The sequence below is a fragment of the Dermochelys coriacea genome, chromosome 1, assembly GCF_009764565.3.
Source record: "Dermochelys coriacea isolate rDerCor1 chromosome 1, rDerCor1.pri.v4, whole genome shotgun sequence".
Classification (NCBI taxonomy): Eukaryota; Metazoa; Chordata; order Testudines; family Dermochelyidae; genus Dermochelys; species Dermochelys coriacea.
The window spans coordinates 330,132,934-330,145,740 of record NC_050068.2 but is presented as its reverse complement, the minus strand read 5'-3'; the positions used below and the strand labels follow the sequence as shown (position 1 = coordinate 330,145,740).

The 12,807-nt window shown below is 38.7% G+C and overlaps 1 protein-coding gene across 30 annotated transcripts in view; it reads left to right on the top strand.

Moving 5' to 3' along the window:
- The window catches only part of MAGI2 (membrane associated guanylate kinase, WW and PDZ domain containing 2), a 1,173,000-nt gene that overhangs the window by 1,081,105 nt on the left and 79,088 nt on the right, over positions 1 to 12,807 (top strand). For 17 of the 30 annotated variants that reach the window (XM_038415335.2, XM_038415319.2, XM_043497771.1 and 14 more), the window contains 2 exons: positions 3,082 to 3,274; positions 7,833 to 8,081. In XM_038415335.2, coding sequence (XP_038271263.1) covers positions 3,082 to 3,274; positions 7,833 to 8,081 — 442 coding nt within the window. Of the gene's footprint in view, positions 1 to 3,081; positions 3,275 to 4,614; positions 4,702 to 7,832; positions 8,082 to 12,807 lie in introns of all 30 variants that reach the window. The other 13 variants (XM_043497794.1, XM_043497686.1, XM_043497696.1 and 10 more) reach the window with 1 other exon arrangement.

Genomic DNA, 12,807 nt, shown 5'->3' with positions numbered 1-12,807 from the left:
GAAACGAAATGATGTGACAAAAAAAATCACAATGGGATTTAGTGGCAAAGCAGAGGTTAACAGATAGGAGTTGCTGGCTCCTAATTTCATTCTCAGGCCACTAGGCCAAAACACTCTCTCACAAATACTGTTAATCTCAACAGGTCAACATTTGGGAGATTTTTAAAGTAAATTTTATTACCATCAAGCAATAGCTGAAATTAATGGTTTTCTCTGCGATCCATCCCTTATCTCTGATAATTTTGTCAGACTGCCCCCACAGACATTCCAGTCAGTCTCATTTTGAAAGGATGACACAAATGTCATTAAATGCTTGATATTTTTCAGTTTGTTTTCTGTTTGCAGAGTTTATAACTATTAAGGAAATTAAATAGTCATGAGGTGAGAGACACTAGATAAAACATGCAAAACAAAGAGTAGGAATAAATTATTGATTTTCAACATAGAAGAAGGTTAACAGTGGGTCATCTCCAGGTTCTAAACTAGGATCCATGTTATTGCATATGGCTCCCATTATGTCAGAATGTGACTTTTTTTAAACAACCCCGTCCCAGCATTCACTGCACACAGGTGAAGCAGCACGCCTGTGCAGAGCCCCATGGACTGAAATAGGGCTTTCTAGAGCTAAAAGCCTGAGTTGCCACAGCTTGAGCTAAAGACACCTCTCTTTTCCCCTTCCCCCCATAGCTGTAGCCAGTAAAAGAATCATATCCTTCTTTGGATCATTCATGGCAGAGGACTGTACACTGAGTGGTGGATTAGATGGGCACAGTGAATTGTAGGATTGGCGCTTAAATGTATTAATTATCTGAAAGGGAGTGAACAAAAAGTAGCAAAATTTTCAGAGGAGACAACATTATTTAGCATAGTCAAGACTAGAAAAGACTGCTAGGAGCATGAGAGGAACTTTAAAAAGCTAGGTGGGTGGTCATTGCAATGGCAGATGAAATACCACATTGACAAAAGCAAGGAAATGTACACTGGAAGAAATCCTTTTCAGTACTTCTAATTATAAACTAATGGTGGTATCATTGTGGACAGCTCAGTGAAAATCTCTGCTTACTGTGCAGCTGCCGTGAAGATACTGTTCAGTGCTTTATCTGCTTAGAATCAGATTTAAAGCAAATGAAATATATTTAGTACACAAACCAAGGAGCAAGTTTTCCCCCATAAAAAGCTGCCAAGCTACAGTGAGTTCATAGACATTTCTGTTTTAGATAACTAGCTACAAATCCTTACTTGGTAGAGGCACAAAATCAAAATGTTTTGAGAATACTTTGTGGAATCTATCTCAGTGCAGCCTTTTTGTTGTAAAGGAGCATAAAGGATCATAAATGTATATTTATATACAGTAAAGGAGCATAAATGTATATTTTATCGCTGGGTTTTATACAAAGTAGTATCCAAACTTTGAGATACATTCTTTCAGCCTTTTGAAGCACAGAATGGAGTATTTCAAAAGAAAATCTCTGGTAACTCTGCTTGGCACAACTTAACGGGTATCTAAGAACATCAGGAAGAAGGAGAATGCTGTGGCTTTCCCCCATCCCCCAGTACATTTTGGAAGCAAGGGGAGGGCCAGAGAGAGAGGGGGAAATTCTGCAAAGTTCCCCACATGAAGTTTCCTCTGAAAGCTCTTCCATTAGGTTTGCAGAGGCCAAGACCACCCATATAGAAACCCTCATCCTATGCCTCTGCACCACCTTCTGGCCCTTGCAGCTGTTCCTCATGTTTACAAGTTCCCTTGATGGCTTCTCTCCCTTGTTACCTAAAGAGGGCACTGTTCAAGAGTTAACAGCCTCAGGCTGTGCTCACTCTTAAGCAGATTTACCCCACTGGCTACTTTTCCATCTGAAGCCATCATTCTTTGTTTACCAAAAACCTGAACGAAAGAGAGAAAAATCAGGAAATAACTTTGTGAATAATTTAAACATACAAATATTTTCAGGGAATTCAGGTTTTGTGTGATTTAATCTTGATTTTTATTCCAAATATGTCATGGAAAAAAATATATGTCTGGAAAAATTCATTAGAAATCTTTGAATGTTCCTATTTACTGGGTTTATCTGTCTAAAACAAGTTGATTTTAAATGTGCATTTGAGCATGTCCTCCATTTAAAAACTCCATCTGCACGGAAAAAGTTGACATTTCTCCTCTTCTTCTCTTTTTGCCAGTCAGTTACTCCTTAACTATTTTTTATCAGCAGAAATGCCTGATACAGCAACTTTCTTACCAAAGGATCCCAAAGTAGTTTGCTAACTAGGGATCAATTCAACTCACTACTGAAATTCAGGTAAACACCTTTGAGATTAAATATATCAAACTATTTTATAGACTATAGCGGTCAGGGAACATAGGTGGACAATATATAGATTCACAGATTTGATGGCCAAACGCAACCATTATGTTCATCTAGTCTGACTTCCTGCATAACACTGACCATAGAACTTCACCTAGTAATTCCTGCATCAAACCCAACAGCATGTTGTCAAACTAGAGTAGCTCTCTTAGCTACCATGGTAAATTGATCTAAGTTACGCTACTTCAGTTATGTGAATAACGTAACTGAAATAGACGTAGCTAGATCCACTTACTGCAGTGTCTACACTGTACCGTGTCGACAGGAGATGCTCTCCCGCTGACTTCCCTTACTCTTATCGGGGAGGTGGAATACAGGAGTCGACAGGAGAGTGCTCTGCCATTGACTTAACAGGTCTTCACCAAACCTGCTAAATTGACACTGCTGCATCAATCACAGCAATGCCGATATAGCCGTAAGTATAGACAAGCCCTTAGACATACAATCTTGTTTTAAAGACTTAAAGTATAGCTAGCCAATGTTGCAGTAACGCTAGAATTCTCAGGTTTATCACTCCATCTCTTGTGGAAAACAGAATGGCATCTTTAAATGATCCTGAGTGATCAGGGTTTTGTTCTTATTTAAAGAGCAGTAGCACAATGCCACCGAATGCCTTTTGGGAACATTAATTAAATTTTAACTGAAAGGGAAAAATGCTACCCAGTGAACCACCAGCACCATCCTGAATATATTTAACATTCCCATTTGTTTCACTATCTAGATTCTGATTGGAGCAGTAATTGCAATGGGCTCTGCAGACAGAGATGGTCGTCTACATCCTGGTGATGAGTTGTTGTATGTAGATGGGATCCCAGTGGCTGGCAAAACCCACCGATATGTGATTGATCTCATGCATAATGCAGCCCGAAATGGGCAAGTGAATCTCACTGTGAGAAGAAAGGTGCTATCTATAGGTATGTTAATAAAAAGGGAAATGCAGAAAAACTAACCAAGAGTTGTCAATAAAGGGGGCAGTAATTTAGGTAATGCTTTTTTAAAAAAGAAAAAGTTTTAACAAAAACTAACTTTATAATCATTTTTTTTATTATTTAAAGAATTAAGTCTTGGAAAACCTTTGTCCTTCAACATTCCCTGGCAGTGTTTGTGAAGCAAACATTGCAGCGTTGTGCCTGTTTCCTAGAGAACCAGGAAGTAAGAGTGACAATCCTGCTGTAATGATCATGAGTGACTCTGTGTTTGTTCCATACTATGTTCTCCTGTATTGTTCCTACTTGTGCCATGTTAGGACCAAAGGGTGCTCGTATTACTCATTTGAGTGGTCTTATTGAAGTCATTGGTGTGAGTAAAGCAAGTAGGAAAAGGCTTGCAGATTGTAAGCTCTTTAGGGCAGGAATTCCTTCCGTTGCTTTGATGTTCTGAGCCCAGTCCTGCTGCCATTGAAGTTAATGGGAGTTTTGCCACTGACTTCAAAGGAAGCCATCTCAAGTCTTTTAGTGCTATATAAATAATAACTAGAAACAGGGCAGTCTGGTTTCCCTTTCCAAGCAGAAAGTGCAGAAGATAAACAAACAGGATTAATAATGTAAAGCAAATTAGAGAGACAAGATGGGTGAGGTAATATCTGTTGGTAAGAGAGATGAGCTTTCGAGCTACCCAGAGCTTGTCTTCCGGTCTGGGAAAGGTACTAAGAGAGTAGCTCAAAAGCTTGTCTCTCTCACCAACAGAAGTTAGTCCAATAAAAGATATTACCTCATCCACTTTGTTTTTGTAATATCTTGGGACTGACACTGCACACGGCTACAACAACACTGCATAAAACAAATGAGACATTTTAAATTCTTTAAGTCTTGACCATCTAAGGTGTTATTGGTAACACAGAGGAGACTTTTTCTAAATATATCCTGGCAGCATCTGTTTAACAAGAGTTTTTAATGAGCGAATCTGTTCTCATTCAGTTAAACTCTTTGCTTATGTGAATGAAGTTTAATAATCTAATATAACCCTTAGAACAAGCTCATCATTAGGGCACTTTAATGAGGGATCAGAAATTAGTAAACATGTCATCGGCCCCTTCTGTCTTCTCCCTCTCCATCCACCAAGGAGCCCTTTCTCTTTCCCTGCTCCATCTCCTTAGCCTTTGCCTTCCCCTTCCTGCCCACCCCAGCAGTCCAGCAACCTCATGCTCCTAACCCACTTATTGTTGTTCATAGTCCCCATTTCCCATCTCTGGCACGCTGTCAGGTCATTGTCCATCTTCCCTATCTCGGGACTGACTTTCTTCTGTTAACTCTAGAATCCTGCAGCCAGAAATCCTCCCTCCAACCTGGCTCAACGCCCCCTAGGAGCTCCCCAAACACTAGGAAAATGGCCAGTTACCAAGGTAAAATACTGAACACGTGGGGATTTGTTAGTTTCCTAAGGGTTAGTAGATTTTATCAGCCTCTATGGAAACTGGACTGTAGACAAGAATAATAATTACAAGAGTTAGTACAGACAGTGTAGTTATCATCCTTTGGTGGTTGTTTGACTTACATTATGTAAGGAACTTTTTAAGAGTTTCTATTAATCACATAGGACTCCTGACACAGAAATTGAATCAAGCTAGTAAAACATCCTAGATTATTCTTCAGCCTTGATAGTGACAAACTCTGAAATATAGTGTATGACTCATTGTTTAACTGCTTATGAAGCTGTACAAGTTTTTAGATTGATGTGATGTATTGAATGTTATCTTTAAACAAAAATGTAGCATTATTTACATGAAGTGAAAATGCAAAATCAGTACAAAGGTACTGGCATTCATCCTCACCTAAGGCTGATAGGGTTAAAATGAAGTTCTTGGTTCTGAGTATGTGCAATATGGAGAACTTGTGCTTTCCTTATATTGCTGTTAAAAAAATTGTACAACAAATACTAGATTTGCAGAAACATTTGTCCTACAATTTTTACTAGTCTTGCAGTTTTGTTATTCTTTATTTTCATATTGATGCACAACATTAAGGTCCTGATCCTGAAATTTATATCATGCAGGAATAATAGTCTACCCTCATGTAACTTGCAGAATTAGAACCTAATTCATATCCAATTACAAGTTAATATGATTTTTCTATTCTTTTTTCTATGCAATGGATCAGATTCTCATCTAAATTAAACCAGTGCAATTTCATTGTGGTCAAGGGTGGTACACCAGCTTGACTGAGAGGAGAATATGCCCTAACTTTCCATAGTGAAAATACTCTTAATATAAGCAACAGTCAGAAATATGCAGGTAAAATGTAAAGAAAACTAGAATTTGCAAAAGAAAACCATAGAAAGAAATCATTCTTTTTAAAAAAAAGGTAGACCCTTACATAACAAAGGAAAGGTTAATTTGGAATGTGGTGTTTTAAAAAATTGACATTTACACATATGTTTGTACTTTCTTGGGTTGATCTATTCATGTCCTGGCTGTGAATGACTTTGGGGTTGTGGAAATCAGGCATAGGAGTGATAAGAAAGCTTGCCTTCCTCTACAAAGAAAAGAAAAGAAAAGTACAAGCCTTAGGCAATATTGGGTGAATAAAGAGATCGGGCATAGAGGAAAGGCCTTAGGAAGAAAAGACATCCTCAGATGGTCCCAATACACTCTCAAACTACAGAGTCAAGACTAGGACTGTGCAAATCTCGCTGAGTTCAGGTTTCAAACAGAGCCCAGCAGTTTGGTTCACAGGTTTTAGAAAAACATTAATCTCCAAGGGGAAGCCCTTACCTCTAAGTTTCAAGGCCACCAGACCCTTGCTTCCTTCTATGTTTTCAAGGATTTTGCTAGGAGGTGGGATAGAAATGAGGTTAACCAGCTTCTGATCTGGACAGACAACCTCAGACCAAACCATTTGCTAGCGCAGGCTGGGGTTAGAAAATGTCTTCCAAATGGGCTTGAGATTTGATGTGACTATTTTGCACAGCTCTGCCTCAGAATCTTAGATGTCCTCTTTCTCAAGAACTGAGGTAAAGAATTACCAAACTTGAGGTCCTGAAACCTGCTTGGTTAGAAAAAAGTGATGTTTCAGAGGACATAGAAATTAAACTGCCATTTCTTTGCAGGCAGAGCAGCAAAAAAAAATTTTTGATGAATATCTTTCAGAAAAAGAGAAGAAAATCTAATAGCCATCTAAAATTTGCTCTTCCTCCGTTTTCATTCCTTTTGTGTAGTTAATGAGAATCTCTGGCATTCATTTATAACAAAGTCTGCTCCTGATAATGCAGGGCGGTAAGATCATTTTCTTTTTGTTGCAGCCAAACTGACATACACAGTAAACATATACAGAGTCAACCTTCTAAAACACGACAGCTAGAAAATGTGATCTCTCTTGTCTTTGACTATGGCATTTAGTTGCAGATGGGGTCCAATAACTCTCGGAGATTTGGTATTCTAATGTACTGGCACAATAATTGTTTGGTTTTCCTCCTTGTTACTCTCCCTAATCACTCTATTTCAAAGTTGCACAAGGACTGTTAAAGAACACACTTACCTGCCTGAGAAAATAATAGTTTGTCCTTGGATCCTGCTTATTGTATTCAGAAAATAGATTTCAGACTTGAAACTTTTAACTTGTAAATTCTTTTGAGGGCTCTGAGGGGCAGAATGTGAAGCTTGTCAGATATTTTGTAGTATGACTGCACCACTGTTACTACTAGGGACAGAAAACATCCATTGTATATTTATCTGAAACTACTATATTTAAACTGTGATAGGTATGATTCATCTGAAACAAAAGGTCTGCAATGAATATAAGTACATTTTTTCCATGTACAAGCATCACTTAATTATTTACAGTTACTGACAGCCAGCAATGTTTGTATGAGGAAGTGCTTAATCGTGCAAAATTTCTCATCCTCTCTGCTTTTATAAACTATAAAGCCATAGCTAAAAGGTTAATGGAGTTCATTTGCACCTTTGATCATTTTAACTCTGCATGTAAGAGCATCTTTAAAACTTCTAAATGAGCATTGTAACTATGGAGGCAGCAACAGAATAATTAGTTGTGATTATTTTTCATTGTATTGCTCCTCCATTCCATAAACATTTTTTGAGTATGCTAATCAGTTTATAAGAGGAAAATTATAAAGCTAATCCAAATTATTCTGTATTAGCTGCCTGCTTAAATTCTTTTAATCCAAAGACAAAATAATTTAGTATTGTCTTAGACATCCAATTTTTCCCCTAGATGACAGATCAGCTAATTGAATAGCTCGTGTTAACTTTCTTTGCTCTACAGCTTTGTATTGTTTCCTACAACAGATTCCTTTCTTCTCTGTGGAGCAGAATAGGAGTTTGAGTTTATGTTTGCTTTATCTGGTTTCCCTTGAATGCTTGCACAATCAGGTAGATTTCAGTTCTTTCACATCTGTTATGTTTCCTTTCTTTAATATAAACAGTCAGTTGTATTCATGTTGCATTAGCAAAGGTACAGTAATTGATAAAGTCACTGAACAAGTTAAACTGTAATACTTATATGATTTATATTTTAGGAGACCCTTGCCCAGAAAATGGCAGAAGCCCAGGTTCAGTGTCTACACACCACAGTTCTCCTAGAAGTGACTATGCTGCTTATGCTAACAGTAATCATGCTGCATCTAGTAGTAATGCTACACCACCAGAGGGCTTTACTTCACACAGCTTACAAACCAGTGACGTTGTCATCCACCGGAAAGAGAATGAAGGGTTTGGCTTTGTTATCATCAGCTCTTTGAACAGGCCTGAATCTGGATCTACAATAAGTAAGTAAAGGCCTACCTACCACCTGTTGTTTCTTTAAGTTTGAATGGAGGGAAAAAATCTGACACCTAATACCGTATGTGTTCGTCACTTATCTGGCAGAACAGTCTGTAGTTCTAGGGCTTGTCTTAACTACCACGCTATCTCGGCGCAGCTGCATCAATGGAGCTGCACCAATGTAGCACGTCTGGTGAAGATGCACCAGTTCTGTCCCATCAATGTAATTACTCCACCTCAGCAAGAGGCAGAAGCTACATCAACGGGAGAGCGTCTCCTGCTGACATAGCATGGTGTAGACATCGCTTTAAGTCCACGTAACTTATGTCACTCTGGGGCTGGTTTTCTCACACCCCTAAACTACGTAAATTACATCGACTTAAGTGGTAGCGTAGACAAGCCCTAAGACACACTGAAAGTTGCTTCGCTGGGGAACAGTATCCCTGCCATGGTATGCATAGGCAGAAAGGTTATTCTGTCCTTTGGGGTTAAGAGTCATAGAAATGTAGGGATGGAAGGGACCTTGAGAAGACATCAAGTCCAGCCCCCTGCGCTGAGGCAGGACCTAGCATACCTAGACCATCCCTGACAGGTGTTTGCCAACCTGTTCTTAAAAACCTCCAATGATGGTGATTCCTCACCCTCCCTTGGAAGCCTATTCCAGAACTTAAACCTAAATCTCCCTTGCTGCAGATTAAGCCCATTACTTCCTGTCCTGCCTTCAGTGGACATGGAGAACAACTTTGTCTCAAACACTTATCTGCCCAACTAATAGGATTCAAAGAGCTCTATGCCTCTCAGGGCCACCCTGCAAGGATACCTCTTATTAATATAAAAGCTAACTATTATGGGACAGATTCTTATCAAATGTCAATTACCATAGTTCCAGAGTTATACCAATTCACTCCAGCTGAGAATCTGGCCCTATTGTTATTAATACAACATAGCGTCATAGCGTTATAATGACAACATTTATTAATGCTAGATACAAAGCATAGGACACATGCAATAAAAATGGACTCTTCACATACGCTTTACTGAACCTACCTATAGGACATTGCTCAAGCTACTGGAATGCTTTGTGGTAGAGAGAGATAAAGAGGGGCTGATTTCTGTAATCAGTGGGACAATTTCAGTGGGACTACTCAGTGTGAAAAGTGTGGCAGAATGAGACAATTAGTGATCATAGCTCAACTTCTGCCTCCAGAGCTATAGTGTAATGGTGACTTAACATTGTGCCCTTGTATGCCAGAAGCCCCTGGCAGGGTCTCACTTTCCTAGGTGATCAGTACCTGTAGCTTCCATGGAGTTCAAGTGAAGTTGTGGATTCTCAATAATTCTAAAAATCAAGCCACATGAAACTATTTGCTACCTAGTTTGTGGGTTGCAGACTAAACTGAGCCCTTCCCCTGTGGCCAAAAGGCCCATTTGAACTGCTTCCCCCCTTCCCCCCCCCGACTTGCCAAAACTGTTTTTGGAGGAAATTAATGACAGTTCCCCCCTTCTGAGCCCCTCCAATGTATTTATCTGTTTCAATCTGATAAAATAAATGCAAGTTAAAGAGGTACTGGAAGAGTCCTATAATTTCACAATGGAAAGTGATCATGCAAAGTATATTCACAACATTTCATGGTCAAGCATTTATAACATTCTTCATACTATCTCAAATCAACTTTTTTGTTAAATTCAGTAGGCTCCTCAAAATTAATACTGTAACAAAACCATAGCCAGTCAGCCAGGTATGACTCCATAGTTATCGCTTTGCTGTACATCATGGCTAACAGGAACTTCGTGGTGGCAGATAGGAAAAAAACAATACTCCTGTTCCAAAACCCAGGTCACTAGTTACTGGAGTTAATGGAGAATTTCCTGTAGGTAATAGGGTGTATGACCCACAGTAGAGTGGTCATGATTCTATCAAGTGGAGGGCACTGATATGCATATATATTACACAGTTAATTACAATACATTTTTAATTATAAAGAATTAATTGAAAGGTAGTCTCAGAAGTGCAGTGAGAAATATTTCAAATGCAACCCTTCAGGAGACAATAAAGAGCGGAGTCAAAGTGATCAAATTCCCTAGAACAAAAATGTGTAGCTACTGGAAATTTAGCATTAATTGAAGCGCTTCAAGAGTAGATGAAGAGGAGGGTCAGATGTTGAGATGTGAAATTAACTCATTAAAATAGTAATTGTATCAAACCTCTATGAACTTGAGCAGTTCCTAGATCATGTCCATTTAAAAAAAAGTGTCACAAATTTGTCATAGATAGTGATAAAATGAAGAGAAACATTCCCTTTCAATGCTTAGATTAAGTAAAGGATCTTGAAACTGTGGTGAAATAAACAAACTGAAAAGGATACAAGATAACACTCCAGACAGTAATGGAAGCAGGTTACCAGTCATTTAGCTCCACTAAAATTTTAATAGGGAAACATTAGCAACCATCTATTTTTTACACCACATATTTATTTGGACAAAGTGATTAACATGTTTGAGCAAGAGTGCAAAGCGTACTAACAGCATGAAAGTATTAACTAGATGATATACCACAGTAAAACACAAAGCATGGCTTCGATCAATATTTAAATGTATGCAGTAAAAATGTTAATGTATTCATTTTAAGCCAACCATGATAGAATTAAAACCCTTCAGTGAAATAGGTCTGGAAGGGAATAGTCTGTAGTATCAAATAGTCATTGTCTCTAGTTTTATTCTTTCAAATAAAGTGTTGTGTTTTATGATCAATTGGGAGAGTCAGTGCCTAGAAAAAGAACAATCCAAGGAATAGTCTCATTGGGCATAACCGTCAGGGTGATAGAGGGACTGAATATTTTCTACATTTAATTATGGTTTTCTGGCACCTACTTTATTTTTTCTTCACTCTGCCAGACCGGACTGTAAGGTTTGACAGTTTGGAAATGTAACATTAATAGTGCAATGATAACATTCTCCTTAGTCTTAATTCCCAGTGAAAATTCTGTTCTACGACAAATAAATTACTGTAAATCCTGGAGGAACAATTACTTGGTCATATGTAGTAGTGTGAGTTTTAAGTGCCATTCTATTGTAAATTGATCAAATAGATTGTATCCTTATCTGTAACAATGCAGCACATATTTTTAATTGTTTGTGATGATGGTTATTATTATTATTATTCCAATGCCACAGGTGTTGGGCTTATGGGCCCTGATTCTCAGGTCTAATTCTCAGGTCTTAGCATTTGGCACAGGACCTAAGGACAGTGAGAGAAAGATGGCTTTAGGGCACCTTTGGTACTCTCTAATTCTGGGACCAGCGTAAGTTAGAAAAATATGAAGGCTTTTGTAATATATATCTAGCTGCCCCAGCGCCCTAAAGGACCATTCTAGCACCAGGAATAGCCAGAGCTGCTCCAGACAAATCTCTTTTCCCCAGTCACATCCCTTATGATGAGGGCTCAATGGAGGATTCCCATTATACTGTTCCTGTATAGCCAGTTAGGCCTATGTTACAGTCCCTTTGCCTCAGCAAGGTGGCATGAAGGGACCAGTGTACCCCAGAATCAGACCCATGGTTCTTGTTCCAATCTGAGTTGCATTTTCTCATAAAATCTTTATAAGAGTTATCTTTGGTGCTGTTTGTTTACCAGATGTATCTTTGTTTTGTAGAAATTAATCAAATGCTCTAAGAACTATTTTCTACTCTTGATCTCTGCACAGAATGGGCAGGATATAGCCTTAATTCAGAAACAGAATTGTTATTATATAGTTTCCAGGCAATCTTTAGACCTGAGTATATTCTTGGAGAAGTTGGTACTTGCTAAAACACCCAACATTCATGGCACATTTCTTCTATGCCGTGAAAATCATAGACATTTTCTCTCTCTCTCTCTCTCTCTCTTCTTTGGCAAATCATTGCTTGGAATGTTCTTTAATTCAGAGCAGGATTATCTTTCACTAAATCACTATTCTTAGATGGGGACAGAGCGGGACTGCAGGCAGGATGTCAAGGGTAGAGTGAAAGAGATTACACTGGGGCAAAGCAGAGTAATACACAAAGTCAGCCATGCTTTAAATTCAGATAAATGAAAATGTATAAATTAATAACACTGTTTGACCTATACATCCAGGAGAAAATTCTTTACCCAATGCTGAGCTCAAAGGACCATTCTGGACTCTGGGCAGATGTACATAGGGCAGGTAAAAGACCGCCTAGGAGCAGTCTTAGGAGCAATTCTGCCTCTCCACCAGTCACTCTGCTTATACCTAACCTTCTCTTCACCCTTCCTGCTGTTATACAGAGAGCCCCCTTGGCATTTAGCTCAGCATTATGCAGGGAGTGTGCATTGCCTGCATAGCACCCCAGAATCTTCTCTCTCTCCTCTTGAGAGCAGCGGAACCATACAGGTGCACTGCTCCTTAGGGAGACGTACCTAGCCACATAAGCTATGAGCAGGATTTACCCTTTAATTAGAAATTTCTGAAGCTTGAAAGCATTGTTTGGCGAAAAAAGACCTGAATGCAAACAAGTCAATGTCTCGGGTCTACAAAATCTAAAGTGAAGTTCATTACACGTGGAGCTGGGTGGGAAATACTTCCCCCACCCCATGAAAAATTTAGATGAAAATTAAACAAAATGTCTTTTTGTTGACATTTTTTTCTGATTTTGGTCAAGAACCTGAAAACCCAAAACCTTAATATTTTTCAGTTTTCTGCATCTGAAAAATGAACATCTTTTTAAAACTGA